We start from the raw sequence: 25,738 nt of genomic DNA on the forward strand, positions 1-25,738 counted from the left end.
TAATCAAGGTTTGTTCTTGCCATTCAAGTGAATAATGTTAAAATCCTTAAAATTTTTATATAGAGCTTCACTGTAAGTTAAGAAAAAGGTCTTCATTCCATATTTTTACTAAGTTATTTTAAAATAATGTACCAGAAAGTTAGATTGATCTCAATTTTTATTTTGTATTTCATATTTTTTGGTATATGTATATTTTTTATATTCAATTGTGAAGTATTTTAATAATTTATATGTAATTGATTAAATAGTTCAATACAGACAATTCAATAATGATTATTTTGTGTTGTGTGTTTATCATGTGCCATGAATATTAATTATGAAATAGTAATTCTGGTACAAAATGTATTTAACTCCTTAAATAGATTGCAACTATACATTCCTTATAAAATAAACTGTGTATGTACACTTGTTTAATATCCTTTTTTACATGCATTGTTGGTAAAAAAGCCCCTTCTTTTAGCCAAAACCTTATGGCTCTAATAACTGGTATTGATTTTTATGACCTTCCGTTATATAATACTGTTATATACAAAATAACCATTTCAATATATATATCTTCTTATTCATAATGGTCTTGCTGAACATACTTTAAAACATTAAGCTGAACATATCTATTGCAGTTGGTAATTATCTTTGTATAAACATACAGATTCAACCAGAATTTAACTAAAGGCTACTGTATGGTTTTCAACTATGAGCAAAGCCCATACTTGTTTGTATGTATGGGTTGGTAGGAGTCTGGCTTTCAACAATGATCAAAGCCCATACTTGCTTGTATGTATGTGTTGGTTTGGTAGGAGTCTGGCTTTCAACAATGAGCAAAGGCCATACTTGTTTGTATGTATGTGTTGGTAGGAGTCTGGTTATATGTAATTAATTTTGTTTGTATTACTGTGCTGTGATGAATATTATGACCAAACAAACTTAACCTTAACCACTGACCCTTGAAAATAAGGTAAATGACAGATGACACCTGGCAGTCTTAAAATCATTCCATACACCAAATAAATGTGACCTATTGTTAACAAAAACAGACCAAAACACAAAAATTTAACACTGATTAATGAACCTTAGAAAAGAGGTCAAGGCCAAATAAAAGCGGCCAGAATGACATGTAAAATATTTCTATACACCAAATATAGTTGACCTATTGCATATTGTATAAAGAAAATAGACCAGAACACAAAATCTTAACTTTAACCACTGAACCATGAAAAGGAGATCAAGGTCAGATGACACCTGCTAGTTGGACATGTTAATGCTACCACCGCGGGATCACTATCCCTATGTCATGTTTTATGTGACAAGTTGCCGGCTCAACAAAAATGAAATAATTGTTTATAGTATTTTTATTAATAATACTGGTTCAAAGTATTTAACATTTTACAATCTTGTACTGAAAGACTTTGGCAAGATAATATTAAATTCAATATCTAAAATCTCAGTCATTATATTATTCATGTGTTTCAAATAAAAATTCACATAGTAACTACTGTTTTGGCACAAAGGAAAATAAATATCACAGCTAATCTCTAAATCACAGTCACAGCTAATTTATTTATCACAGTCACAGCTAATCTCTATTACAGTTGAAGCTAAATCTATAGCACGGTAAGAGCTTATTTTGATTTCACAGTAGCAGCTGATCTCTAGATCAAAGTGCTAATCTATCAAAGTTAAGAAAATGAATTTGACTACCATTTCAAAGGGCTGTTGCCATTTAGGATGAAATTGGATAAAAACTATTTTGCTCAGAAAAGATTCCTGTTTCTTTAAAGCAATTTATATGAATTAAAGCAATTCTCCAGACATCAGGAACTTTTCAGCAGTAATTTGGTTTGAATAATGGAATCAATCAGAATTAGGTGCTTGGAAATCTAAGATTCTAATTCTGTCTTTCAGTCCTCCTACAATCCGGAGTTCATCAAATTTGATTGATTTAACAGTTCCTCCTTCTTTACTTAGTTTGTATGTCTGTATACTCTGTGGCCTACAATAATAAGGGTAATACATATAACATTATACATCTGACCTACTAAAATTGTCATTTTTCAAACGTTTAATTTCGTGTTTCAACTGTACCCACTAAAATCCTTGAAAATTGGTTTGCAACCAATAATAATGAATTCACAGTATTGTTTTGTACATAAATCAGGCTGTTGAATTTTTCTTGTTTTAATTGTTAATTCAGGGCCTTTTAAATCTTGCTATTCAGTATGTGTTTTTCTTATTGCTGAAGGTTGTACAATGACCTATAGATGCTAACCTTCCTCATTAAACAGTCTCTGGTAGAGAGATGTCTCAAAGGCAATCTTACCACATCTTCTTAAGTTTATATAGAATCACTGGTTTGAATTATTATTGGTATTTAATGCCACTTTCAACATAGCTCCCTATATCATTGCAGTCAGTTTTGTATTGAAGGAGATTGCAAGAGTTCCCTTAGGGACCTTCAGCAGAAAAACTGGCAATCGTTATCAATTATGATTAATAGCATCCAACACAAACCACACTGGTTGTAGGAATATATATAAAAAACATTTTATTCTATTTTCTATAATGGAACAAAATTAGGTTTAATTCTTTTCACTCATTTAAGCAGTTTCTGATGTTTACTCCACTATTGATAACTTATAGAAAAAGAATTAAAAAAAATAAAAATTTAACCAAAGTGGAGACTTACTTTTTAGTATTCCATATTTTGACCAGTCCACCTTGTCCAGAACTTATTATTGATCCTGTTATCTTTTCTGGATCCTCAATTTTCAGCTGCACAGATTCTACTCTGTTTAACCCAAAAAAAACAATATTATAATGATTTAAGGCTGATTTTTTACATGTGTTTCACAATAAATCTGAGTGATATTTATATAAATGTCATGTTGACAAAATTGCTTGAGGAGGGAATGCATTGGTTTTATTTCTTGTGTTTTCTATTAACTATGAATCTTAGAGTATAATTTGTCACATATTTTAATATGATAAATGCAATCATTTCGCTATTTTTTAATTAACTAAATGCTAATAAATGTTTTGTATATATACAGTTACTGTACCTTTTCTCATGTTCATTGAATGTTTTGATAAGTTTTCCTGTTTCTCTGTGCAGACAGACAACATTGTCGTACCCAGCAGCGATGAACCCTTTATGGTAACTGACAGTCATGACAGAGGTTGTACTGCTCACCCATATTGTTTTCTTCACTTCACCAGTCTCCACATCCCATATCTTTACAGTCTGTCAAAATAATTAGTGGTTCAATAATGGTAGATTGTTATGAATTATCTCCCCTCATTTGGTTTTCTACATAACTTGATTACTCCATTTTAAGGGCAACATGAGTGGTCAAGGTCATGAAGCATCCCCCTAGAAGAAGCACTACATTTTAAACACAGAAATAACTTAAATTTCAGTAATAAATAGGTATGATCATAACATCAATTTTGAACTTACAACCATATATATATATATTATAAATGCTTACTAATTTTTTCACTTATAAAAAAAAGTTTGAGAAAAGATTTCAATAACAAAGATTTATTGATATTTTATGAATTTTTCTAAGATCTTACTGACTGGTAATTTCCTTTCTCAGATCAGTAGAGCGATATGAAAAATTATTGCTAGAAGCTAAGGGTGCATGTGCTGTTGTGAAATTAACAATGTCGTCATATGTAAAATAGCGTTAAACGATCATATATAATTATTTCACTACAGCAATAAATATAGCAACCTTTATGATATTCCTTATGTAACTGAAAAAAAACCCAAACTCATCTGAACATACCCTGTCAGCAGATCCTGTTATCACTAAGGTTCCATCTTCATTCATATCTACAGCAAATATTGGTTTATTATGTCCTGACAGTGTCTTCAGCAGTAAACAGCGTGAAATATCCCACACCTTGGCCTGAAAAATGAGTCAATAAATATATGTTTTATAGTTTATGTATTACATGCATCAAAATAATCAGATCATATTTTGTGACTGTTCTTTTTGGTAAAAAATTATTTCAAATATGAATTTAAAAAAAAAATAATTGCAAATTAGATTTAATATTTCTGAAATGGTTACTTTTTTTTTTAAGAATGATGCCATTGACCTATAATTATTGTAAAACTATTGATTGTACACAACCAATACACTTTTATCATTTCATGTGTGGCTATGGGTTTGTTGTTGATTCCAGTGGTACTTACAGTTTTGTCTTGTGATACACTAACTAATATTTTCCCATGTCTGACCATAGCCCATATTGGTCCATCATGAGCTTGAATAGATCTCGCCATTTTTCTCTCTTTCACATTCCAAATCTGTAAAATGAAATAATTATTGCATAAGCAGAGTGATAATAATGAACTAAATGAGAGAAGGGTAAAAAACAAACCAGAGACATCAAAGATTTAAGAGAGAAAAAAGTAATTTGCAGGTTGAAATCATTGAGTTATCTCCCCTCAAAGTTAAAGTGCTTTCGTTTAGGTTAATTGTAGCTAAAAAGTGATTCATTCAAATCCATGCCAATAAGTTCATTTAGTCAAGTATCTGTATAGTGTCACTATATATATCCTTGATTTAATCAATCAGTAATTTCATTTCAGATTTTTTCTTGTTCATGATATCTGTTCTTGGCTTAAGATCAATCTACTGGTAGTCTTAGTCCTTATTTTTTTTTAGCAAAAGGCTCCCCACCACTTAGACCCTCTGCCAAAACCAACACAACCATAAAAATCCTTCAATGAAAAATGTGAAAAAGACAAACTCCGGAAAATTATCAGCAAAAACATAACAGAGATCTTAGCTGAATATCATGTTGATGATGAAGATCATGTTCATGATGAAGTTGGGTACAGTACAGTTCTAAGACTGGTTATTTCAGTTATTGTTGTATAAAATTAGATCAGCCCTGAAAACTGGAATAATTGAGATTTTTTGTATTACTAGTTGCAGTAAGACCATTGTTATTACCTTGATAGTTCCATCATGAGAACCACTCAGTATTAGGTTTGGGGTGAAGAAACTAAGACACCAAACTCCCCCTTGGTGTCCCTCAAATGTATGTGCACATCTTCCAGTCTTGATGTCCCAAATTTTGACTGTTTTGTCCTGACTTCCACTGACAAGTATATTTCTGTCAAAGATGACTGCTTCAACCCTGTAATAAGATAATATCTTCTGTTATAAATATAATAGCTGGTGCATGATAGATAGAAAATGGAAAGGGTTTTGCATAAGTGTCCTGTTAATAATTATAACAACAGTGAAAACATTGAATGCATGATATACTTTCAAAAAACAACTACTGTGGATTCATTTATTTTCGTTAGTACCAATTTTTTCATGGATTTGGGAAAACTTGCATGTTTATGGATATTAAATTGGGTGGCTTTCATGAAGTCAACATAAAAATCTATAGAAAATTTTGTCATTCCTTAATTTTTTATTTTCATGGTTCACCTGAAACCACAAAATCCATGAAAACTGGTATCCAACGAAAATCAATGAATCTACAGTAAATGCATCCTTCTGTTTCTGACACTTATAACAATTATTTTAATAGGCCATTGTTTTATCTGATGACCTTGAAAACAATACTCATTCAGATATGTTGGTCAAGAAAGATGATAACACATTATGTTTTTATTAAAATAAATGGATAATACTTCATCTTTCCAAAATAATGTGAACCCATGAAAATGAACATTTTTCGATTCTCAATTTTAAATCCAAAGTTATATCTGATATTCTGATAATTTATTTACATTTGACCATTTCTCTAGTATGATACTTTTTTTTTTTTTTTACTATAAAACAATCTCAAATTAACTTAAGAAACTGATCTTCAACTTTAATAGAAGTCCACCAGGAGTAGATTTCACAAAAAAACTTATGACTAAGATTGATCGTAAGTATACTGAATTGTTCATAACTTACAACCAATCTTAGTCGTAAGTTTTTTTTTGTGAAATCGACTCCAGAAACCTACTGGCATAGAATGCAAGAAGAATATGTAATTTAGAGAACGGGTTTTATAAACAATATTAAACTAAATTGTATCTACAGAATAGAGAATAAAGAAAAATTTTCAAAAATTGTGATGAACTTTTCTGAAAAATCTAAAGACAAAAATAGTTTAAGTTTGTTCAATTCTATATGTGAAAAAGCTGCTTTTTATAAGTTGTGTGTCGATCTACATCAGAAATTCAAAAAGCAGAGAAACCTTTTTATAAGTTGTGTGTCGATCTACATCAGAAATTCAAAAAGCAGAGAAACCTTTTTATAAGATATGTGAATATACAGATATAAAGAAGGAAATTCAAGAATATTAATAATAAATGGATAAAGTGAATATAATAAAGCAGAAAATATAATAAAATCAAAATAGCGCAAAAGAAGAAAGAGCACAACATTAGACAAACAAATACAAAAAATATAAAAGCTAATAATGCAATATACAAGGTCTCAAACACATCTATCATAAAAATAAAAATATAAATAAATTAGTCAATGAAAAAAATGCTAAATAAATATACCCAACTGCTTCATCCCATCTGGAAAAAGAATGGTCTTATAAGATAAATATTTATTATTAAACTAAATTTTTACGGGAATTTGTCTCCTGGTTGAGAGACAATATCTTTGATGCTGCTAATATCAATAATCATATTGGTAGATTTTTCAACTTATGGCTTTGATAGTTCAGTCATAAATTTTCTCCAGGTCAATTCGTTTCCTTGGTATAAAGCAAGTTTTAACATTTTCATTCTTTGGTCTCAGGTTGATGAGGGTCTCATTGGGGTCTAAGTGTGACGCGGGATTGTCGATTTTTCGTAAGCGGGAAACGTGAAAGTTAAATTATTGTGTCGTGAAAACAGGAAATGAGGTCTTGCAGGACCCGGGAAATGACAAAAAATTGAGAATTGCTTACGTACAAAGTGTAACCGGGATACAGGAATCTGACAAAACAGTAAGCGGGATCCGGGATCCGAACCCCCCAATGAGACCCCCTTTGATGGTTTTCTCACTAACATTTATACCACATCTTTTTATTTTTATTACAACTGAAATTTTTTTTGAACTTAATCAGTTGCATTTTCATGCAAATATCATATATTCGCGTATTATATTGATTGATTGTTAGTGTTTTAATGCCACTTTTAGTGCCACTTTTGGACTATTTTGCGTCGGTCAGATTTTATGGGTGGAAGTAGCCAGAGTGCCTGGAGAAAACCACCGACCTTCAAAAGCAAAACTGACAACCCTTGTCAATTAAGATTGGAGTCAAATTTCATATGCATTTTCTTTATAATACAATATGACAACATGTAATTACTTACGGAGCTGTGTTGCCCTTCATGTCTACCGTCCTGTAAGTGCCATGATGCCAGTTCCTCTCCAGAATGACGTTATCTCTATAGACTTTCTTCCATACAGGGTCTGTTGGGATAGTCACTTTAATGTTAACAGCATCACATTTCCATTTCCATAGCTGGTTATTATGGGCTAAACTGTACCATGACTTACTAACCTGAAAATTGCAATAGAATCAATAAAATTGATTTGACTTGATTGCTGGTGTTTTAACACCACTTTTAGGTACCACTTTTTGGCTTTTTCATGGTGACCAGTTTTTATTGGTGGAGGAAGCCTGAGTTTCTGGAGAAAACCACAACATTCGATAGGAAAACTGTCAATTAAAATCGGATAAATTGCACCTGCACTAGCAGGCTTCTAAGTCACAATCTCAGTATTGACTGGTGTTTACAGTAGAAGAACTACTTCTAGATAAACTCTTAATATAGACTTAAGAGCACAATGTTGAATATTGTTAATCATGACATTAAAACTTTTATATGCATTTGTTCATTCAAACCTTTGACAAATGAAGTACCATAATAAAAAAAATCTGAACTTGTACTTTATAAAACAGTACAACTTGTCAGACCTTGACATACACAACAGACTCCATCCAAAAAAGATTGACAAACAAACAAAAAGGAACAGCAAATGCTCCAGAGAGCCAGACTTGGCACAGTCACACAATGTGGTGGAGTTAAGCCAGTTTAATATGCACAGAAACCTCCTTCTTGATCCCTTGGAAACATTAAATGTATAGAAAATGGCCTCGTTAGCACTCTCATGGGTACAATTCTTGTCAGATTTTTCACAAAACTTATACTTTAGGTTAATATCATCAATATCTCAGACATACCTGCCAACTTTTCAAAATGCTCAAGGGGTTTTGCGTGCAAGATGGCTGCCATAGTCCTAAAAAACCTTCAAGGGGGCCTTCAAATACATTTTAATGTTTGTTTTTTGGCTTTAAATACTTTTATTAGCCTAATGTCATTGCAAAATTAATTGTTTTTGTTTTAAATTGTTGACAAAATTGCTCTTTCAAAATTTCAATTTGGGAGCCTCCATGGGGGAAATCCCCCTCAAATAGTGACAGCTGGCAGGTATGCTCAGACAAGTTCCAAAATGATTGGCGATCAACTTTTTTTTTTTATATCATTAAGTCATTAAAACTGGTCTGATACTAGTACTAGTTATCACCCTCTATCATACTAACACTTCTCATTTATAAAATTTCATTATAAAATAATTAATATAGTAAGACATTTCATATAAATCCTCAATTAAAAGAAGACGAATAAATATGTTATTTTGATATACTTTGGATTAATTTAATTTCGTAGGTACCAACTTTCCTGGATTAAGGAAAACTGACACTTTCTTTGAATATATAAAATTCCTGGTAAACCTGTAACCCACGAAAATTGGTATCCAAGAAATATTAATGAATCAACAGTAACTAGTATGACTTATAATTTACATGGGTTTTTATGCCCTTCTTAACAATGCTAAATGAATTTTACAGTGAATTAATTTATCCTTACCTCGGCACATTTACACAGTTCCTTTGGGTCTAGAATGTTCAGTATACATAAAACTATTTTTTCTGGAAGTAAGGTTAAAAAATCTCTATGTCTTCTGACCTGAAAAATAAGTATGAAAAATGTGATATGAGTTAAATTTCATCTGCATCTATCACATGCTAACTACATTATTTTCTTAAATTTATTTCTGAGTCTCATAAAAAAACTTAAATTCATCAACCTATTGTTTAGAATTCTATGGTAACCAATTATGCAAACTTAACAATAATAATACAGAACAATATTTAGGTTCTTAAGGGATTCATGTTGGAATCCTATGAAGGGAATCCCTTTTGGAATTGGAAACCAATTAAGGGATTCCCATTTTGAACTAGAAACCTATTAAAGGAATCACTTTTTCAACTGGAAACCTATCAAGGAAATTCTTTTTCAAACTGGATACCTTTAAACTTCTTTAGTTTTCTATGTTGTGTCATGTGTACTATTGTTTGTCTGCTTGTCTTTTTTCATTTTTAGCCATGGCGTTGTCAGTTTATTTTCGATTTATGAGTTTGACTGTCCCTTTGATACCTTTCGTCCCTCTTTTAAAAGGAATCCCTTTTGGGACTGGAAACCTATGAAGTAGGTCTCATTGCTGTCTAAGAGTGATGCGGGATTGCCGATTTTTTGTAAGCGTGACACTTAATTGAAAGGCAAATTAGTGTGACATGAAAACGGGAAATGAGGTCTTGAAGGACCTAGGAAATAACAAAAAATGAGAATTGCTTACATACATTGTGTAAGTGGGATCCAGGAATCTGACAAAACAGTAAGCGGGATCCGGGATCGGAACCCCCAATGAGACCCCCTTTTAAGTGATTCCCTTTTCCAACGGGAAATTTATATATTTAAATTGCCTCAGAAAAAGAAGTTGGTTAAAGTTGCAGGTCAATATATATATCCCACATAAAAGGGGAGTCACTCTTCCTTATAATTTCTTAAAAAGGAATAGTATGAGGGTAGAAAATGGATTACATGTAAAAATGTTTCAATTAGTAGACTCTAAATGAAATTAAGGAAGAATAAAAATATCACGTTTTAAACATCTTGGCTTCAATTGAAAATCTATCACGTGAAGCCATTAATAATGAACATTAGATTTTAATGCTGACTTAAAAAGTGAATATCAATATGTGAGATAACATTATTCTTAATAGCATTTAGTGCTTCAGAACTGAGATGATCTATATTTTTTTTTTTTAATTTTTCAGATGATAAACTAGAATTTATTAAGAAACTAAGGTCATACATTCATCAGCTAAAAATGAATTTCCGATTGCTTTGTTGGCACCTCAAAAGATGACTGAGTTTTTATTTATCGTGAATATATGTTAAAATCATTTATTTATCTAAGATTCTTTATATAAGATGTAGTGAATATACTTTTGTGCCATCAATTCACGTTTATTTACCATATCAGAAATTAAATTTAATCCCATTGTTAAAAATATGAAACCAGTCATACAATCAATCTTTTTTAAAAGGACTATATTCTTTAATGATAATCTAGTTTTTATATAATGATCAAATTTTAAATATCAAATCTGTCTAGAATATAAATTTCATTTTGTATGAGACAAGTAGTGTCTTGAAAATAAACTAATACAAGTAAATACATTTATTTAGTACTAAAAGCTGTAATATTTACTATGAATCTGTGAAGTGTAAGCTTATATCCAGAAGAATTAAAACTTACATATTGACTAAACATGTGTTTTTACAAATCTTTAGTTGACAATTTTTTAGTACTTAATAAAAGAATCACAGTTACTCTTTTTTTCGGGTTAAATATAAATTGGTTTTAGATAATTTATCAAGTTTTTACAAAGTTTCTAACCGACTGTATTTTTATTCCAATGTTTCTTATAAATGCTATCACTAAGATACTTATTAAATTTTGCTTCAATAAAATTGAGAATGGATATGGGTAATGTGTCAAGGAGACAACCCTACCAAAGAGCAGAAAACAGCCAAGGCCACCAATGGGTCTTCAACACAGTTTATAACAAGAATGTGTCCATAGTACAAGGATACCCCACTCACACTATCATTTTCTAGGTTAAGTGGACCGTGACATTGGGGTAGAAAATCTAATTTGGCATTAAAAATAGAAAGATCATATCATATCATAGGGAACATGTGTTCTAAGTTTCAAGTTGATTGATCTTAAATTTCATCACTACCTGGACTAAAATTATTAACATGAAGAGGGACAGACAGACAAATGAATGGATGAATAAACAGACAAATGAATGAACAGACAAACCAACACACAGACCAGAAAACATAATGCCCCTCTACTAACATAGGTGGGGCAATCGGAGGTGGGGCATAAAATTTGATTATTGTCCAAAATATCTTCTTTTTTTTCTATTTTTTTTTACATGGATACATACACAGCATGATTAAACAGAATGTATTTAATAGGACCAATATCACAGTATATACTTACCAACATAAAACTTGATATAAAGTAATATTGACTGGGGAATGTAAATAGGACCAATATCACAGTATATACTTACCAACATAAAACTAGATATAAAGTAATATTGACTGGGGAATGTAAATAGGACCAATATCACAGTATATACTTACCAACATAAAACTTGATATAAAGTAATATTGACTGGGGAATGTAAATAGGACCAATATCACAGTATATACTTACCAACATAAAACTTGATATAAAGTAATGTTGTCTGGGATCTAATTTTAATATCAGCTTATGTAGAAATTCATTTCGTTTTACATCTGCCAATATAAGAAGAATTGTATAATGCATTTACAAATACAATTAATTTAATTTGTTACCCTGTAATTTAAATATTTTATGTGTTTACATTTTTAAGTAATTCAATGTTGAACAAACACAGAGAGTGAAAATCAAGAAGTTGTGTTTGTTTTTGATTATGAATTACTGTTTAAATAAAACTTTTCTAGTCAAAATTTAAACTTATCTAATATTCCCTTTCAAGTATTTAAATTAATGTTTTAAATGATAACTTGAAATATTTAAACTCTGTAAACTATTACTTTTGAAATTCCTAAACAGCTTTTTTTCAATTTTCCATAAAATATTAGGATTAGTTATAGTAGTCATACTTTTTTCTTCAATTTTATATTTAATCATATCTCAAAATGTTATAACTTATTTACACAGTATATCTAAAACATAATTTTGTAAGAAAAACACAAATTTTAAATCAAATATATAAAATTTTACTGACTACAGTTAGACATAGCACAAGAGAACAGGAATCTGATGTACAGTAGTTGTCGTTTGTTTATGTAATATATACGTGTTTCTCGTTTCTCGTTTTGTTTATATAGATTAGACCGTTGGTTTTCCCGTTTGAATGGTTTTACACTAGTAATTTTGGGGCCCTTTAAAGCTTGTTGTTCGGTGTGAGCCAAGGCTCCGTGTTGAAGGCCGTACTTTAACCTATAATGGTTTAATTTTTAAATTGTTATTTGGATGGAGAGTTGTCTCATTGGCACTCACACCACATCTTCCTATATCTATGGTAACCTATAGGTATATGAAAAATCTTTACATCATTCACCAACCTGCAAATACTGTAAATTCAGAAATTAATGCGAGGTTTTTATAATATTGCGAAAAATGCAACAGAGTTGTAAATGCAATAATTTAAACTCGCATTTTGAAATATTTTATGTGAATTAATCAGAATTTTTCTCAAAATCGTAAAAATTAAAATAGCATTTAAGTCTAGAATGACAAAATCGCAATAATAAATTAACGCAATAATTTCTGAATTTATACAGTAGTAGATTTCCATAAGGGAAAAATGTCTTACCTGTCCAAAGGTCTGTATACCAATGTACTACTGTACTGGCATTTGTACTGAGGTCAAATATCTGATCAGAGTCTGGCTTGGACTGGAAAGTAAAAAAATATAATTTGAAATGAAAGAAAAGAATACTTCTTGGTTATTAGCAGATATTTGTTTATTGTTTTTTTCCCCCAACATATCATCCAGGTCTGATGTCATGCAATCTGTATTCATCCTGGATTCATGTACTAGTCATGGTCATGGAATATTTAGTTATGCTTTGTCAGTGCCAGATCCAGGGGGGGGGGGGGGTCCGGGGGTTGGAACCCCCCTTTTTTGGCTGCTCAATGCATTCAAATGGGGACATATAGTTGGAACCCCCCCTTGTCCTGGGTTGTGAAACCCCCCTTTTGAAAATGGCTAGATCCGCCCCTGTTGATAACTGTATTCCACCTACATTGTAAATTTGATCTTCTTTCATTCTGAATAATGTTTTACACTAATTATTTTATAAAGTGGGTCTCATTGGGGTCTAAGCATGATGCGAGATTGCTGATTACGTGAAAGTCAAATTATTGTGCTGGGAAATGACGTCTAGCAGGACACGGGAAATTACAATAAAATGAGAATTGCTTACATATACATGTATAGTGTAAGCTGGATATGGGAATCTGATAAAACAATAAGTGGGATCTGGGATCAGAACCCCCCAATGAGACCCAGTGTAAAGAGGGCTAAGATTATAACCATTTTTTTTTTATCCCAGTAGTATAACAGGTCACTTTAACTTGATTCAATACAAGGAATACTAACGAATTATAGGGCATTGAAATAAACATGGGTCAAGTTACTCTATATTACATTTACATTAGTCGGATGATGTTTGATATTAGAAGGTAATGCTTGTGAAGTAGGCTCTTAGTTTATTAACGAATGTTTAGGTTGGTTGTCATGACGTGCAACACAGTCATTAACACCACATTGGAAAAACATAGAACTCCTTTTGTCATAAGACACTGTCAAACATCCAAACATACTATCCACACTCATCTGTGTCCACACTTGTCTATCAATAAATTGATTGATTTATTTGTGGTTGCTTTACAATATCCAAGTGCAAAAAATTAATTAAAGAAAGTCAGGAAAAAAATATAAAACGCATGGTATATATGGGTGTAATTACTGGTAGTTATGTGTTATTACCTCCTTAAATTTGGCAGTGGTAGGTGTTTTAGTTGAAGACATTGCACTCTTATCAGCTCTACTACTCGTACTAAAGACTGGAACACTTTGTGTTAACCTTTCATCCTGAATGTGGCGTTTTATTGGCATGTCAACAAATCTAAAACAATAAAGTCAACTATAACTATAAAAACTCAATCAATCCTTTTTTCTTGAAACTGAAATATGATTATAAAGACCAACATATTATGGAAAAATATATACATTAAATTGAGAGAAAAAAATGTGTCAAATGGAAATTTTGAAAGATAAGAGTTTTCAGTTCGGGCCTCTTAAATTGTTGCTCTTGTTATTGCTTTTCTGTACAGAATGTTGTTTACTTGTATGTTGAAATCATTGTGCAACAAGCAACAAGATAGGAGGTTGTTTTTTTAGTGTTATACAGATATGAATGTTCGATATTTAACCTGTACATGTTTATGGATGTTGAAAAAGCTGGTAATTATAGATTATCATTGATCATCTCAACGAGATTGATTTTCTCACTTGAGCCAGGACCGCGAAAGTGAGAAAGGCAATGGAGTTGAGATGACCAACAATAATCTGTTTATTGCTATTTTACCTATGACAACGTTGTCAATTTCATGTCAAATTTCTTAGCAACGCCACATGCCTGTTTAGTTTCTAGCAATAATTTTCCATCTCAAGCGAGTAGCATGATATGACAAATACCACAAATAAAGATCAAAGGAAAAATGCACAAAATAGTGATAAAAGCAATTATTCAAGATGTCACAATAGTAACACATATTTCACAGCAAAAAGGCTTAATTGGTCTTCAAATATGACTTTATGTTATCTATTCTAATGCTATAGTACAAAAAGTATTTGTATGCGTACTTTAATATCCTACATGATTCAGCAATTTTAATTTAATTTGTTTTCATTATATAACTGCTATTTTTGGCTTTATACCATCAGAAAATATAAACCAATAAAATATATAATTAACGGTACAAATGAACCACGATTCTAATGATTCTTGCCTTAGAAAACACTTTCTAATAAACTATATATAGACTGCAATTTAAACAGACTATCCTATTTCCTATTAATGTTTGTTATCCCTAAAACGTTTTAAAAAGTTTTATAGAAAAATATCCTGAAATCTTAATGACATATGCTTGTGATAATTTCTATTCAAATTATGACAAATTTAATCATGTTCCCTGACAGAAAGTAATTAAGTCGTTTTTCATAAATAGCTGAAAATTTATTGTAAAGATTATGAAATTTTAATATACTTATATTACAGGTATTAAATATTTACAAAGAACTTAAAATGTGCACATAATTATGTCAATGAGTAATATAAATTTAGAGGATTTAAACAGGAACCCTTCATTTAAAGTCTAATAAACTGCTACATGTATAATACATAGTTTATTAATACAATTGGAAGAACAATAATTATTGTTACGATTCCTTTCCGAACATGGCCTTGATTCTTCAATGTATTATTAAAGTTCCACAATATTTCTTACAAAAGCCATGGAATAGTTACGATTCCTTTCCGAACATGGCCTTGATTCTACGATGTTTTATTTAAGTACCACAATATTTCTTACAAAAGCCGTGGAATAGTTACGATTCCTTTCCGAACATGGCCTTGATTCTACGATGTTTTATTTAAGTTCCACAATATTTCTTACAAAAGCCGTGGAATAGTTACGATTCCTTTCCGAACATGGCCTTGATTCTTCAATGTTTTATTTTTAAAAGTTCCACAATATTTTATCGCTATTTTTTTGCATTTTTCCTTTAATCTTTTTTGTGATAATTTTTCATATCATACTTCTCGCTTGAGATGGAAAATAATTGCTAGAAACTAAAAGGCATGTGGCATTGCTAATGAAATTGACATGAAATTGACAACATCGTCATCGGTAAAATAGCAATTAACAGATTATCATTGGTCATCTCAACTTGATTGCCCTTCTCTCTTTCACCGTCTTAGCTTAAGCGAGAAAATCAATCTCACAGAGATGATCAACAATAATCTATAACTAAATGCCTTTTCAAAATGCATGTAACCATGGTCAGTAAGTAATATGCATTGTTTTTCCTGAATAATTGATTGATTAGTTGGTTTCTTCATGTCCAGTGGCAAATATTTTCCTTAAAAGAAAAGCAGTATTTGACTTTGAGGGGAATGCACCATGCCAATTGCTTATGTTAAAATCTGGGATAAAAAAGATAAACTAAGTTCTTATCATGAGTGGACATATAATCATAGCTTATGTACACTATTGAGAAGAAGTTTCTTCTAAAATATGACCAGAAAACACCACTTAAGAACTATATCTAACATTTTAAAGTGTACTTATACATTTATAAATATCACAATGCTACAAGTACCAAACAGATAAGAGACTCTCCAAAACTTAGTGAAGGCGAAAAGTGGGTTCATTTATATTTTTTGGAGTTTAATGTGACATCTATTTTCAGTGAACTAGTGCACATTTTGTTTAGAGGCTAGTTGAAGCCCGCTTTAGGGTGTAGGATTGTCTCACTGTGTTGAAGACCGATTGGTGTCATCTAGTTGGGTTGCTTTCTCTTTAATACATTCCTCATCTCAATTCTCAATTTTACATTGTGTTAAAAACAATTATTTGCTGTGTGAGTGAAAAGCATGAATTATTCACTGCCTATCTATCATACAATATCTTTGAACTAAATTCAAAATTATCTACTACTTTAAATTCATAAAAAAATATTGAGATTTATTGAGAACTGAAAACTAATTATTGTGATTTCATGAAAATCTGCATACAAATATCAAAATGCGAGTTCTATTATTGAGATCATAACCCAGCCCAATTATTCTCAATAATTAAAACCTCAACAAAATTTCAGAATTTACTGTTTTTAAGGAAGACAGAGACTGCATGTACAGTTTGGTCATACAATGGTTGAATAGTCTTATAAAACTAAAAAGCAACTACCAAACACAAAATATAAAATACCTGTCATTAGCTGGCCCATTGTACAGTTCTTCTTTACTGGCCTGTAACAGTTTATACTTTCTTATACTCTTGGTTGATCTTTTCTTTGGAACTGAACACAGCTTTGGTAGACTGGCTATAGATTTGGTTCCAAAACTTTAAAAAGTATATGAAACATATATTTGATGTAATCATTGATAAGCATTCACTACATATGCTTTATACTACCTTAGAAAAAAACCAATATACATAAAATTCAAAGGAGAAAGTGAAAGTTTCAATGATGGGAATTTCACACATAACTGGTATGTAACAGTCTATTTGAGAATCATACATACTATGGCATATATACTGGTATACTGGTGATATTGGATTTTAAATAACAGAATTTTGCAAAATGGGTTAGATTTTTTCCTAATATTGACATTCATTACCTCCAAGCATTCTCAAGTTTATCTCAGTTCAAAATAAATTAATTTTACGAGTTATTTCCCCTTTTTCTTAATTTTTTTTGGGGAAAAGGGGGTGATATATTTTATGATATTTCTTTTGTAGAATATTACAATAAATTTCAAATTCTGATTACCAAACAAGTTTTACCTGATACTGGTGTCATTTTTGTGAATAATGATGTGGTTGTCTTGTAGAATTTCTGGTAATCTGACACGACGGACCACTTTGTTTTGTTCCTTAACTTCATCATCCATATGGAAATAAGCACTCTTAACTCTGTAATAATTATCCTCTCTGTGGAGCTGTACTCGTCTCTAGAAAATAGACGAACGACAGATTGATGATATGTACACTTGCCTTACTATAAATTGAGGGAAAACTTTTATAATAATTAAAAATTAAGGGTTTCTGATAATTAAGGTACATGTGGTAAATAATAGTTTTTGTTATATAAATTTAATGAGGCATTTTGTTCTTTTTATATTCAATATTTTTTAAGCATCAACCTTACATCTGGGGATCTGTAACAAAATTTGATCAGGCATAATAATCTTCTATGTGAAAAAGAAGTGCAACACAATATTTATTTGAAATTACAACTTTCAATGCCAACGTCATCAAATGTTAGATGTTTTTAGAATTTTCCCACATCTCTTTTCATTCATCATTCTAAATGTTTAATGAATAAAAATTTTAAATAGTTAGTCTTTTCATCATTTATATGGTGTTGAAATCAGCGTGTAAGGCCATTCCCCCTTTCTTCATCTTGACAGATAATAAAGAATTCCATATTCATTCATGTATTTGTCTCTTAATAATCTGAAGTTGTATGCTAAATCACAGCATGAAGGTTCATATAAGTTGTCTATTTTCCAATATGTATAAAATACTTCCCTTTCAATCATTCCATGTATATGTAAATAAAATAAGTAGATCTCACAGTATGCTAATCCTAAACAGTTTTGTATACAAATGTGACACTTTTCTTAAACATTACAAATCAAATAAATAATGCATTGATCCAAAGATAATCTGTGTAAAGTTCGTAACTGCTTCAGTAATGATTTTAAACAGATTGGAATAAAATAAAACTGTAATGTTAGCAAAGACTGGATAACATAACTATTAAATCTCAGACAAGGATGAATATATATTTCGAACTAAGAATTGGCCCAAATCAGTTTTTTTTTTTTTGTCACTATGTAACCAAAATGTTATGTTAAAAACACCTACAAATTGCAAGATCCTTAGATTTGAAATGTTCATCAAATAATGAGAAAAACATTTTGAATTCAGATTTAAAAATATATATTGGTCCACATGATATACTGACCTTGACCTCTCTTGTTGTATGCGTGCTGACAGGTGTGAACTCTGTCTCTGGGAACTGTTTCTGAGCTGTATACATAAAATCTCTATGTTGATGTGGCTGCATTACAGTATATAGAAACTGAAATTGTTGGTGATTACTTCTCCTTAAAAGGGCCTCTATCAACTGGCATCTCTGAAAGAAAAGTCAAGTGTTATAATACAACAGATAATTAATTTACTTAATTAAAGATAAAGAGAAGGAATCAGCTGTTGATCATTTGGTAAAATAACAGCCAAGTTTGTATTAAAACAAGGTCACCTTATCTCTAATTTCTTTTTTAACTTCATGGGGCTTTCCCTCCCACAAACACAGCCCTGACCCTATGTGGGAGCTAGCCCCTTCATTAACATTAAATCTTGGATCTGTGTCAGTACACAGCTTTCTACTGTAAAACAAACAGATTTGAGGGAAGAGCAATATTAGGATATCAAAATTACAAAGTTGATAAAATTGAGAATGGAAATGGGGAATGTGTCAAAGAGACAACAACCCGACCAAATAAAAAAACAACAGCAGAAGGTCACCAACAGGTCTTCAATGTAGCGAACTTGTATCATACAACATTGCTAATTACTACATGGGATTACAGTTTATGAAAGTAACAGAACAGGGGGGGGGGGGGGGGGGGGGGGGGGCTATCAATGCATTTATCCTGGGTTGCCCCCTTCACCCTTTTTCAAAATGGCTGGTTCAGCCCCTGAGTGCTCTATATATGTCTATATGTATTAAAATTTACCGTGCATGAAAGAAACAATAAGGAAAAGGCCTGGTACAGAGATAACAACATTTTAAGTGCTTTTTTTACATTGTATGACACCTCTCCAATTGTATAATTGTACTAACAAATTCAATATTTCTTGCAAAATAATTGATCTAAGTTCAATTGTTATATGTTTTATCATAAAGTATAAAGTGTGTAAATATTTGGACTTATTGATTGCAAAATGAAATTACTTTATTAAATTCTCCATAACACCAAAACAGATTAAGGTGCCAAATTCTTATATTTAATGCAGTAATAAAGAGAAAAGTAAATATAAGTATTAAAGATATTAAATATCCTCTATGACTGTAATTTTTTTTGATTATCATGTCTTTAATACCCATTAGTATACAAAATAATACTTCAACTGTTGTCATAATATGATCTGAGGGTCCAAGATTATTAAATTTTAACAAAACATTTTATTATCAAATTAACACTGGTATTTTCATATTTAATTTTTATCATGAAACTTAAGAAATAGCCAATGCTGTCTGCAAATCAATCCATAAAAGTTTATATGATCAAACTTCCAAACAAATATAATCAATTGCTTTAAAATCACAGTGTTTTTAACTTTTATTATGTCATTTTTCTATAATCTTTCTGTGGAGCCGAAAATTGGTACTTGGTGACAAAAGTTCAAAGTTTGTGCAGCAATATTCACGATCTTTTTGGCATAATGTTTGAGAGTTCTGCAGATCAATTAAAGGGAGGCTTTACATCAAGGCTAGGGTCACAGGAGGGTGATATCTTTTTAAAAAAAAAGTAATTTTGAATATAATTCTGATAGATTTATTAAACATCATTAATCACCAAACAATTACACAATTTCCTGGCAGTTTATTTTTATTGGTGGAGATAGAAAACCAGTGAGTGTGTAACCAACCTTTGGAAATTTGGTAGAAAAACTAATAATGGTAATTATTGAATGCACTTGCAATGTGCTGGATTCAAACTAGCAATTTCAGTGTTGGGAGGCTGGTAAAATACAGTAGTGTGACTACTAAGAGTCCAATTAGCCATCAAGGCAGCTCTGAATCTAATTCTGACGATCGTAGTTTAAAACTGTATGGTTAGAACATGAAATTGCATTAAAATTGTCTATCTGAATTGTTTTGTCAATATATCATGAATTTTGCATAGTCTATTAAAAGTATGTAGTGATATTCATACACAGTAAATCCAAATATAATGTTTCCGTTAATTTCCACCTTTTTTGTTTTCAAAAATATACCTTTGCTATTGAGCTAGACTAATATCAATATTTTAATTAAGTTTCTACAACAAGTGTCATTCTATATCATGTTGTAACAACATAAAATCAATGTTTATCCCTGTAACACTGAAAATAAAACGGCCAGAAAAAATATTTAATTCTACAAAATTGCTTACTTAAAACGGCAATAAAATGGTAGTTTATTGATTATTTCATTTACTTAATAATTGTACTTGATAATTGGAATCATATATCTCTATTTTAAGTTTAAGATAAAGATTTGGAACATAAAATGGTTTTTTAACCTATTTAATGTTGTGACGAACATATTGTAAAATAATTAATTGTACCTAAACCCTTTCCTCCATTGAATTTTTTTTTTTGCATACTTGATTCGCATAGGATTTTTTCAATAAAATGCTGAACATATGCTTTGAAGCATTAAGGCATTGCGAAAAAACAAATATTTCATCAAATAAATTGAAGTAGGATATTCCTATGATATTCCTTTTCATATTGGATACAAATTTTATTAATTCAACTGCAAACACTTTGTAGTCAAAGTGTTTCAACTGAGGTACTACACAGGCGTCAAAAGGCGTCATTATGGAGTAAGGGGGGTGGCGTCAAAAGGCGTCATTATGGAGGAAAGGGTTAATTAACAGGATATCTTAAAGCAAAAGTGTCTCTCATATACAATTCAGGGATAGAACTTAAGACTTGGGCAAAAGTAGCCCACAGCTTTTAAAATTTCGTAGGTAGCCAACATAACAAATCCTATACAAGAAAAGCAGAAATTAAAGTAGCCCACACCAAATTTTAGGGGCCAATGGCCTTTGGCCCCTGCTAATTTCATACCCTGGTATATATTACAGTATCTTACTTTGTGTGTTCATAGCAAGCAAAGGGTAATTTTAAAACATTGCTTTGAGGTTCAAGTATAACACTCTGCATAACATTTATAATAGTTCTTACTTCACAACCACTTGTATTATTGTAAAGGAAAGCCAGAGTGAGGAAGAGACAATTCAGATGTTGGCATATTGTATCGACACTTGTTGAAGACTAATGCCATCAAGATGCCTTTTTTTGTAATTTTTTATTAGGTTGCTGTTTCAATAAGGTATGTGTATAGCCCACAACTCCTTGTATGCATATCTGTGAATTGTAGTTATATACCATTTCAGATCACCTCAACTGTTTAGTTTGTTGGTGTTCAAAACCACTTTCCACAACCTTGGCTTTATGCATATCACAGTGGTAAGTTTTTATTTTTGGAGGACATTAGAGAGCCAGGTTAGAACCACTGACTTTCAGGAGGAACTATGGTAATTCTAGTCAATGAAGTTGGGAGTCAAACAAACCTTGACACAATCAGGGTTTGATCTAACAACCTCAGAGTTAACATGCTAGTTATTACTATAATAGATGAAGTACTTAGCAACTCAGGCATCGAGACTCCTCACCTCATAATCATCCATATAGAAAAAATAAAAATGGAAAGATAGACCTGGTCTATCTTGGTTCATCTTGCATACTTACTGTATCCCCCTTAAATAAAACAGAAAGCAAAGAAATTGTTTAAATAATTGAAAAGTGGCATTTAACACTAATTTTACAAACAACCATTACAACAGACAAAAGTGTCAACAGCAAGGGGGATAATTCAAACAATAAAGTTTATCATTCTTTGTCAACTCATTGCTTATATCCACATCATTGGAACTCTGGTTGATAGTAAAATATCTCATCTGCAATCACTCACATCTACTTATTTGTATAGATATGCCAGTAGCGATCATGATCTTTTTCCTCTACTTGATTATCATATCAAGGACTCAAAAAGTCTTCCAATCTGATATTGTGAGTTTGAGTCCCACTGACTGTTAGTTTACCAACTGAATGTCAGTGGTTCCCTAGGGCACTGTGACTTCCTCACCAGTAAAAGCTGGCTGTCAAGAAATAGTCAATAGTGCTGGAAGCGGTGTTAAATATCAAATAAACATTTTGTGGAAATCAAATGACAGACATAAATATTTGTTACTTATGCTTTATTATAAGGAAGTATTTACGATAGTAAACATTTGATTTCTCATTGATCCTTTGGAATTTAAACAGGATATCTATTATATGGCAATAAAAATTGTAAATTGTTATTCTATCTATAATTGGAGTGCTGAATTAATTCAATTTACAGGTATACAAGTTTTGTGAATGGCCTTCAGTTTGTATAAAATTAATTTTTAAAAGTTTTGTGAAAAAATTATGAAGTACATTTAATCTTTAAATCAACTTTTTTTTCAGAAATACTTTGTTTGCACTTTAAGTAATGTCATTTGTTTCATTTTTCTATTTAAATAGTATTGTCATATTTTTCAATTTCAATGAATTCACAATAAGCTTTTAGCTTCTGTTTCACCCAAAGTTAATTTCATCATATTCTGCGGTTCTAAGATTTTTTTCTTACTATTTGATTGTTGAATAATATCATATATTCAAATCACTCCATTAACTATATATTTTTCAACATTTAAATGATTCAAATTAAATCAGTTGGCCTAACAAAAATATCCTTCGAACAATGTATTTGTAAGATTTGCACTTAAATCCATTGAATATTTAAAGAGTTGAATTAATACTAAATAGCCTTATAATAGAACAATTAATACATTTCCTTTCAATTCTTTAATCAATATTTACTAATTACTTAACAAAAATAAATTTGGTCGAAACAAAAGTGATTGCATTATATTTTTCTAATCTACCTTTAAACATATCTGTCAGTTACCAAGAAAAATGTAAACAAATTAAACATGTATTGTCATTTGAAATGGGATATTTCTTTATTTTATTATTTTGTTTGACAAAACAGAGTGACACTTATGGAAAAATGATCTCTTAGAAGTTTTAAAATTCTTTCATTTCTATTACAGATGCTTAATCTTTTTACATATGTGGGAATTTAACATTTGTATTATTTGATGTTATATAAATAAATAAATATGAAAGATAACTAATTCTTTTTTAAATGATTCATATATATATATATTTTATTATGAATAAAAGTTTTGAATTGTATACAAGTTCAAAGGATAGCTTTGATAATTTGATTTTTAAGTTATTCTAAATGAGAAAATAAGTAAGCTTTTTTTTTTATTCTTTTAGAGGAAATATGCGTAAAATGTTGAAACTTTTTTCTATTTTTTTTTATGGAACCCTCTTCTCATCGTATTTGCCAATAATTTTATTTTCAAAGGAAAAGAATATCTATAGTTAGTTGTAACTAAATAAGTTTTATAACCTAAGGTAAATATATCATCTTTTTTTCTCAATTGTGTATTTATGCCGAGGATTGGTTTTACAGGTCCGTTTTGTATCTATTACAGTGAAAAGGGGGGGGGGATTGAAATATTCTCAACTCATTGACCAGTATTTCCTTTAGGATCATGATCCTTTAGAATAAAGTGAAATGTTTATGATATTGAGTCTTTTAGGGGTGAGGGTGAGACACAGTATGGAATGTAACAAAGAAGCTAGTACTAATTTATCATAGTATACCAGTATACCATATATTGCTGTAGTACCCAAGCAGGACTGATTCGATACCAATATTGAAATAAAATTTGTGAAAACTGTTGTTATGTATTTACCTGTTCGTGGTTCCATTCTTCAATCCAAAGAGATATTTTATCCAGTTGTCTGTCAAACTCTACACTACTATGGGTCGGGTGTCTCCCTCCATGACCCCTCCAATTTGGCAAATAGCTGGTAAAAGTGGAAATTTTATCCCCCCTTTTCACATCTCCATCCTTCCGCAAAATTGATAGAGATACGGGAGCACGCTCCATTGTTTGCATGTTTATTATTTTATCCAATGTTATTGCCTTTTTACCACCTTTAATGCATCCTGTTGGTTTTTAAACCATTCCCTATAATTAAAGATCATTAAATGAAAATTTTACAGGTAAATTAAATGCCCGGTGTGAAATTGATTGGTATAGCGTACTTGGTTACTAATACCTTCACTACTATAGTCTATTTCGATTATTGAACGTGACGTCAGGTAGCTCGGAACGTAAGATGTGATCGCAAATCATGTTGTAAATCGAGAAAACCCGAAATACGTTATTGAGCAGTACGACCAATGATTGGTTCTGACTTGCTCAATCTTCATAAATCAAGAAAACCCGAAATACATTATTGAGCAGTACGACCAATGATTGGTTCTGACTTGCTCAATCTTCAAGAAGGGTCATGCTCTCAGAAACACACTGGTCAGAGTCGAAAGCTTTTTTTTTAAGTGTGTTGTTCATTGATTTCACAGGTACAAGATGCGCGAACAAATGGTTGAGACATTGATGAGAACATCTTTACCAAACAGTGCTTGATAATCCCTGTAACAATAATCCTGTTCCATTTTCACGAATGTGACCTAACGAATTGGACTATTTACCGGCTTTGTAATTACATGAGCAACACGACGGGTGACACATATGGAGCACCCGGCACCTGAATTCCCCAGTTTTTTGTGGGGTTCGTGTTATTGTTGTACCCCTATTTGTGACATTTTGTTCACGCTTCGTTGTCAATATAATGGAATTTGATGCGTATGTGGTACAAGCGAGAGGTTTAGCGCTATAAAACCAGGTTCAATCCACCATTGTCTACATTTGAAAATACCTGTACCAAGTCAGGAGTGTGACAGTTGTTGTCTATTTGTTTTTTCATTTGATTTTCATATGTGATTAGGGACTTTCCAATTGCATTTTCTTCGGAGTTCGGTATTTTTGTTATTTTTTTTTTACATCGAACCATAGGCTTATTGTTGTTATGACAAGCATGTTAAATTTTGAACAAACTCTTTTCACCTAAGCAATTTCAATATGTAATCATGAAATAATACACCTGTCTTCATGTGCTACTTGAAGAGATAAAAGCGGGCTCGAAATTTTAGGCATTTTTAACCTTTGGATAGACACACATATTTTTTTTATTTTAACAGAAAAACA

At 31.0% G+C, this 25,738-nt stretch overlaps 1 protein-coding gene across 2 annotated transcripts; it reads right to left on the reverse strand.

Annotated features, from left to right (window-relative positions):
* Nucleotides 1-1,331: 1,331 nt before the first annotated feature.
* LOC134688310 (uncharacterized) lies at nucleotides 1,332-24,733 on the reverse strand. Of its 2 annotated transcripts, XM_063548889.1 has the most exons (16): nucleotides 24,380-24,733; nucleotides 18,709-18,879; nucleotides 17,523-17,689; nucleotides 16,944-17,078; nucleotides 13,939-14,077; nucleotides 12,760-12,841; nucleotides 11,610-11,692; nucleotides 8,900-8,998; nucleotides 7,337-7,527; nucleotides 6,533-6,550; nucleotides 4,968-5,154; nucleotides 4,202-4,315; nucleotides 3,789-3,911; nucleotides 3,057-3,238; nucleotides 2,684-2,785; nucleotides 1,332-1,990 (listed from the first exon to the last, which is right to left on the reverse strand). In XM_063548889.1, exons 1-16 carry the CDS (start codon nucleotides 24,584-24,586, stop codon nucleotides 1,852-1,854), a joined length of 2,139 nt encoding a protein of 712 aa, XP_063404959.1. In that variant the 5' UTR covers nucleotides 24,587-24,733; the 3' UTR covers nucleotides 1,332-1,851. The 2 variants fall into 2 exon arrangements, with proteins under 2 accessions (XP_063404959.1, XP_063404960.1); XM_063548890.1 differs by lacking the exon at nucleotides 6,533-6,550 and having other exon boundaries at nucleotides 24,380-24,731.
* Nucleotides 24,734-25,738: the final 1,005 nt, after the last annotated feature.

Source organism: Mytilus trossulus, chromosome 10 (genome assembly GCF_036588685.1).
Source record: "Mytilus trossulus isolate FHL-02 chromosome 10, PNRI_Mtr1.1.1.hap1, whole genome shotgun sequence".
Lineage (NCBI taxonomy): Eukaryota > Metazoa > Mollusca > Bivalvia > Mytilida > Mytilidae > Mytilus > Mytilus trossulus.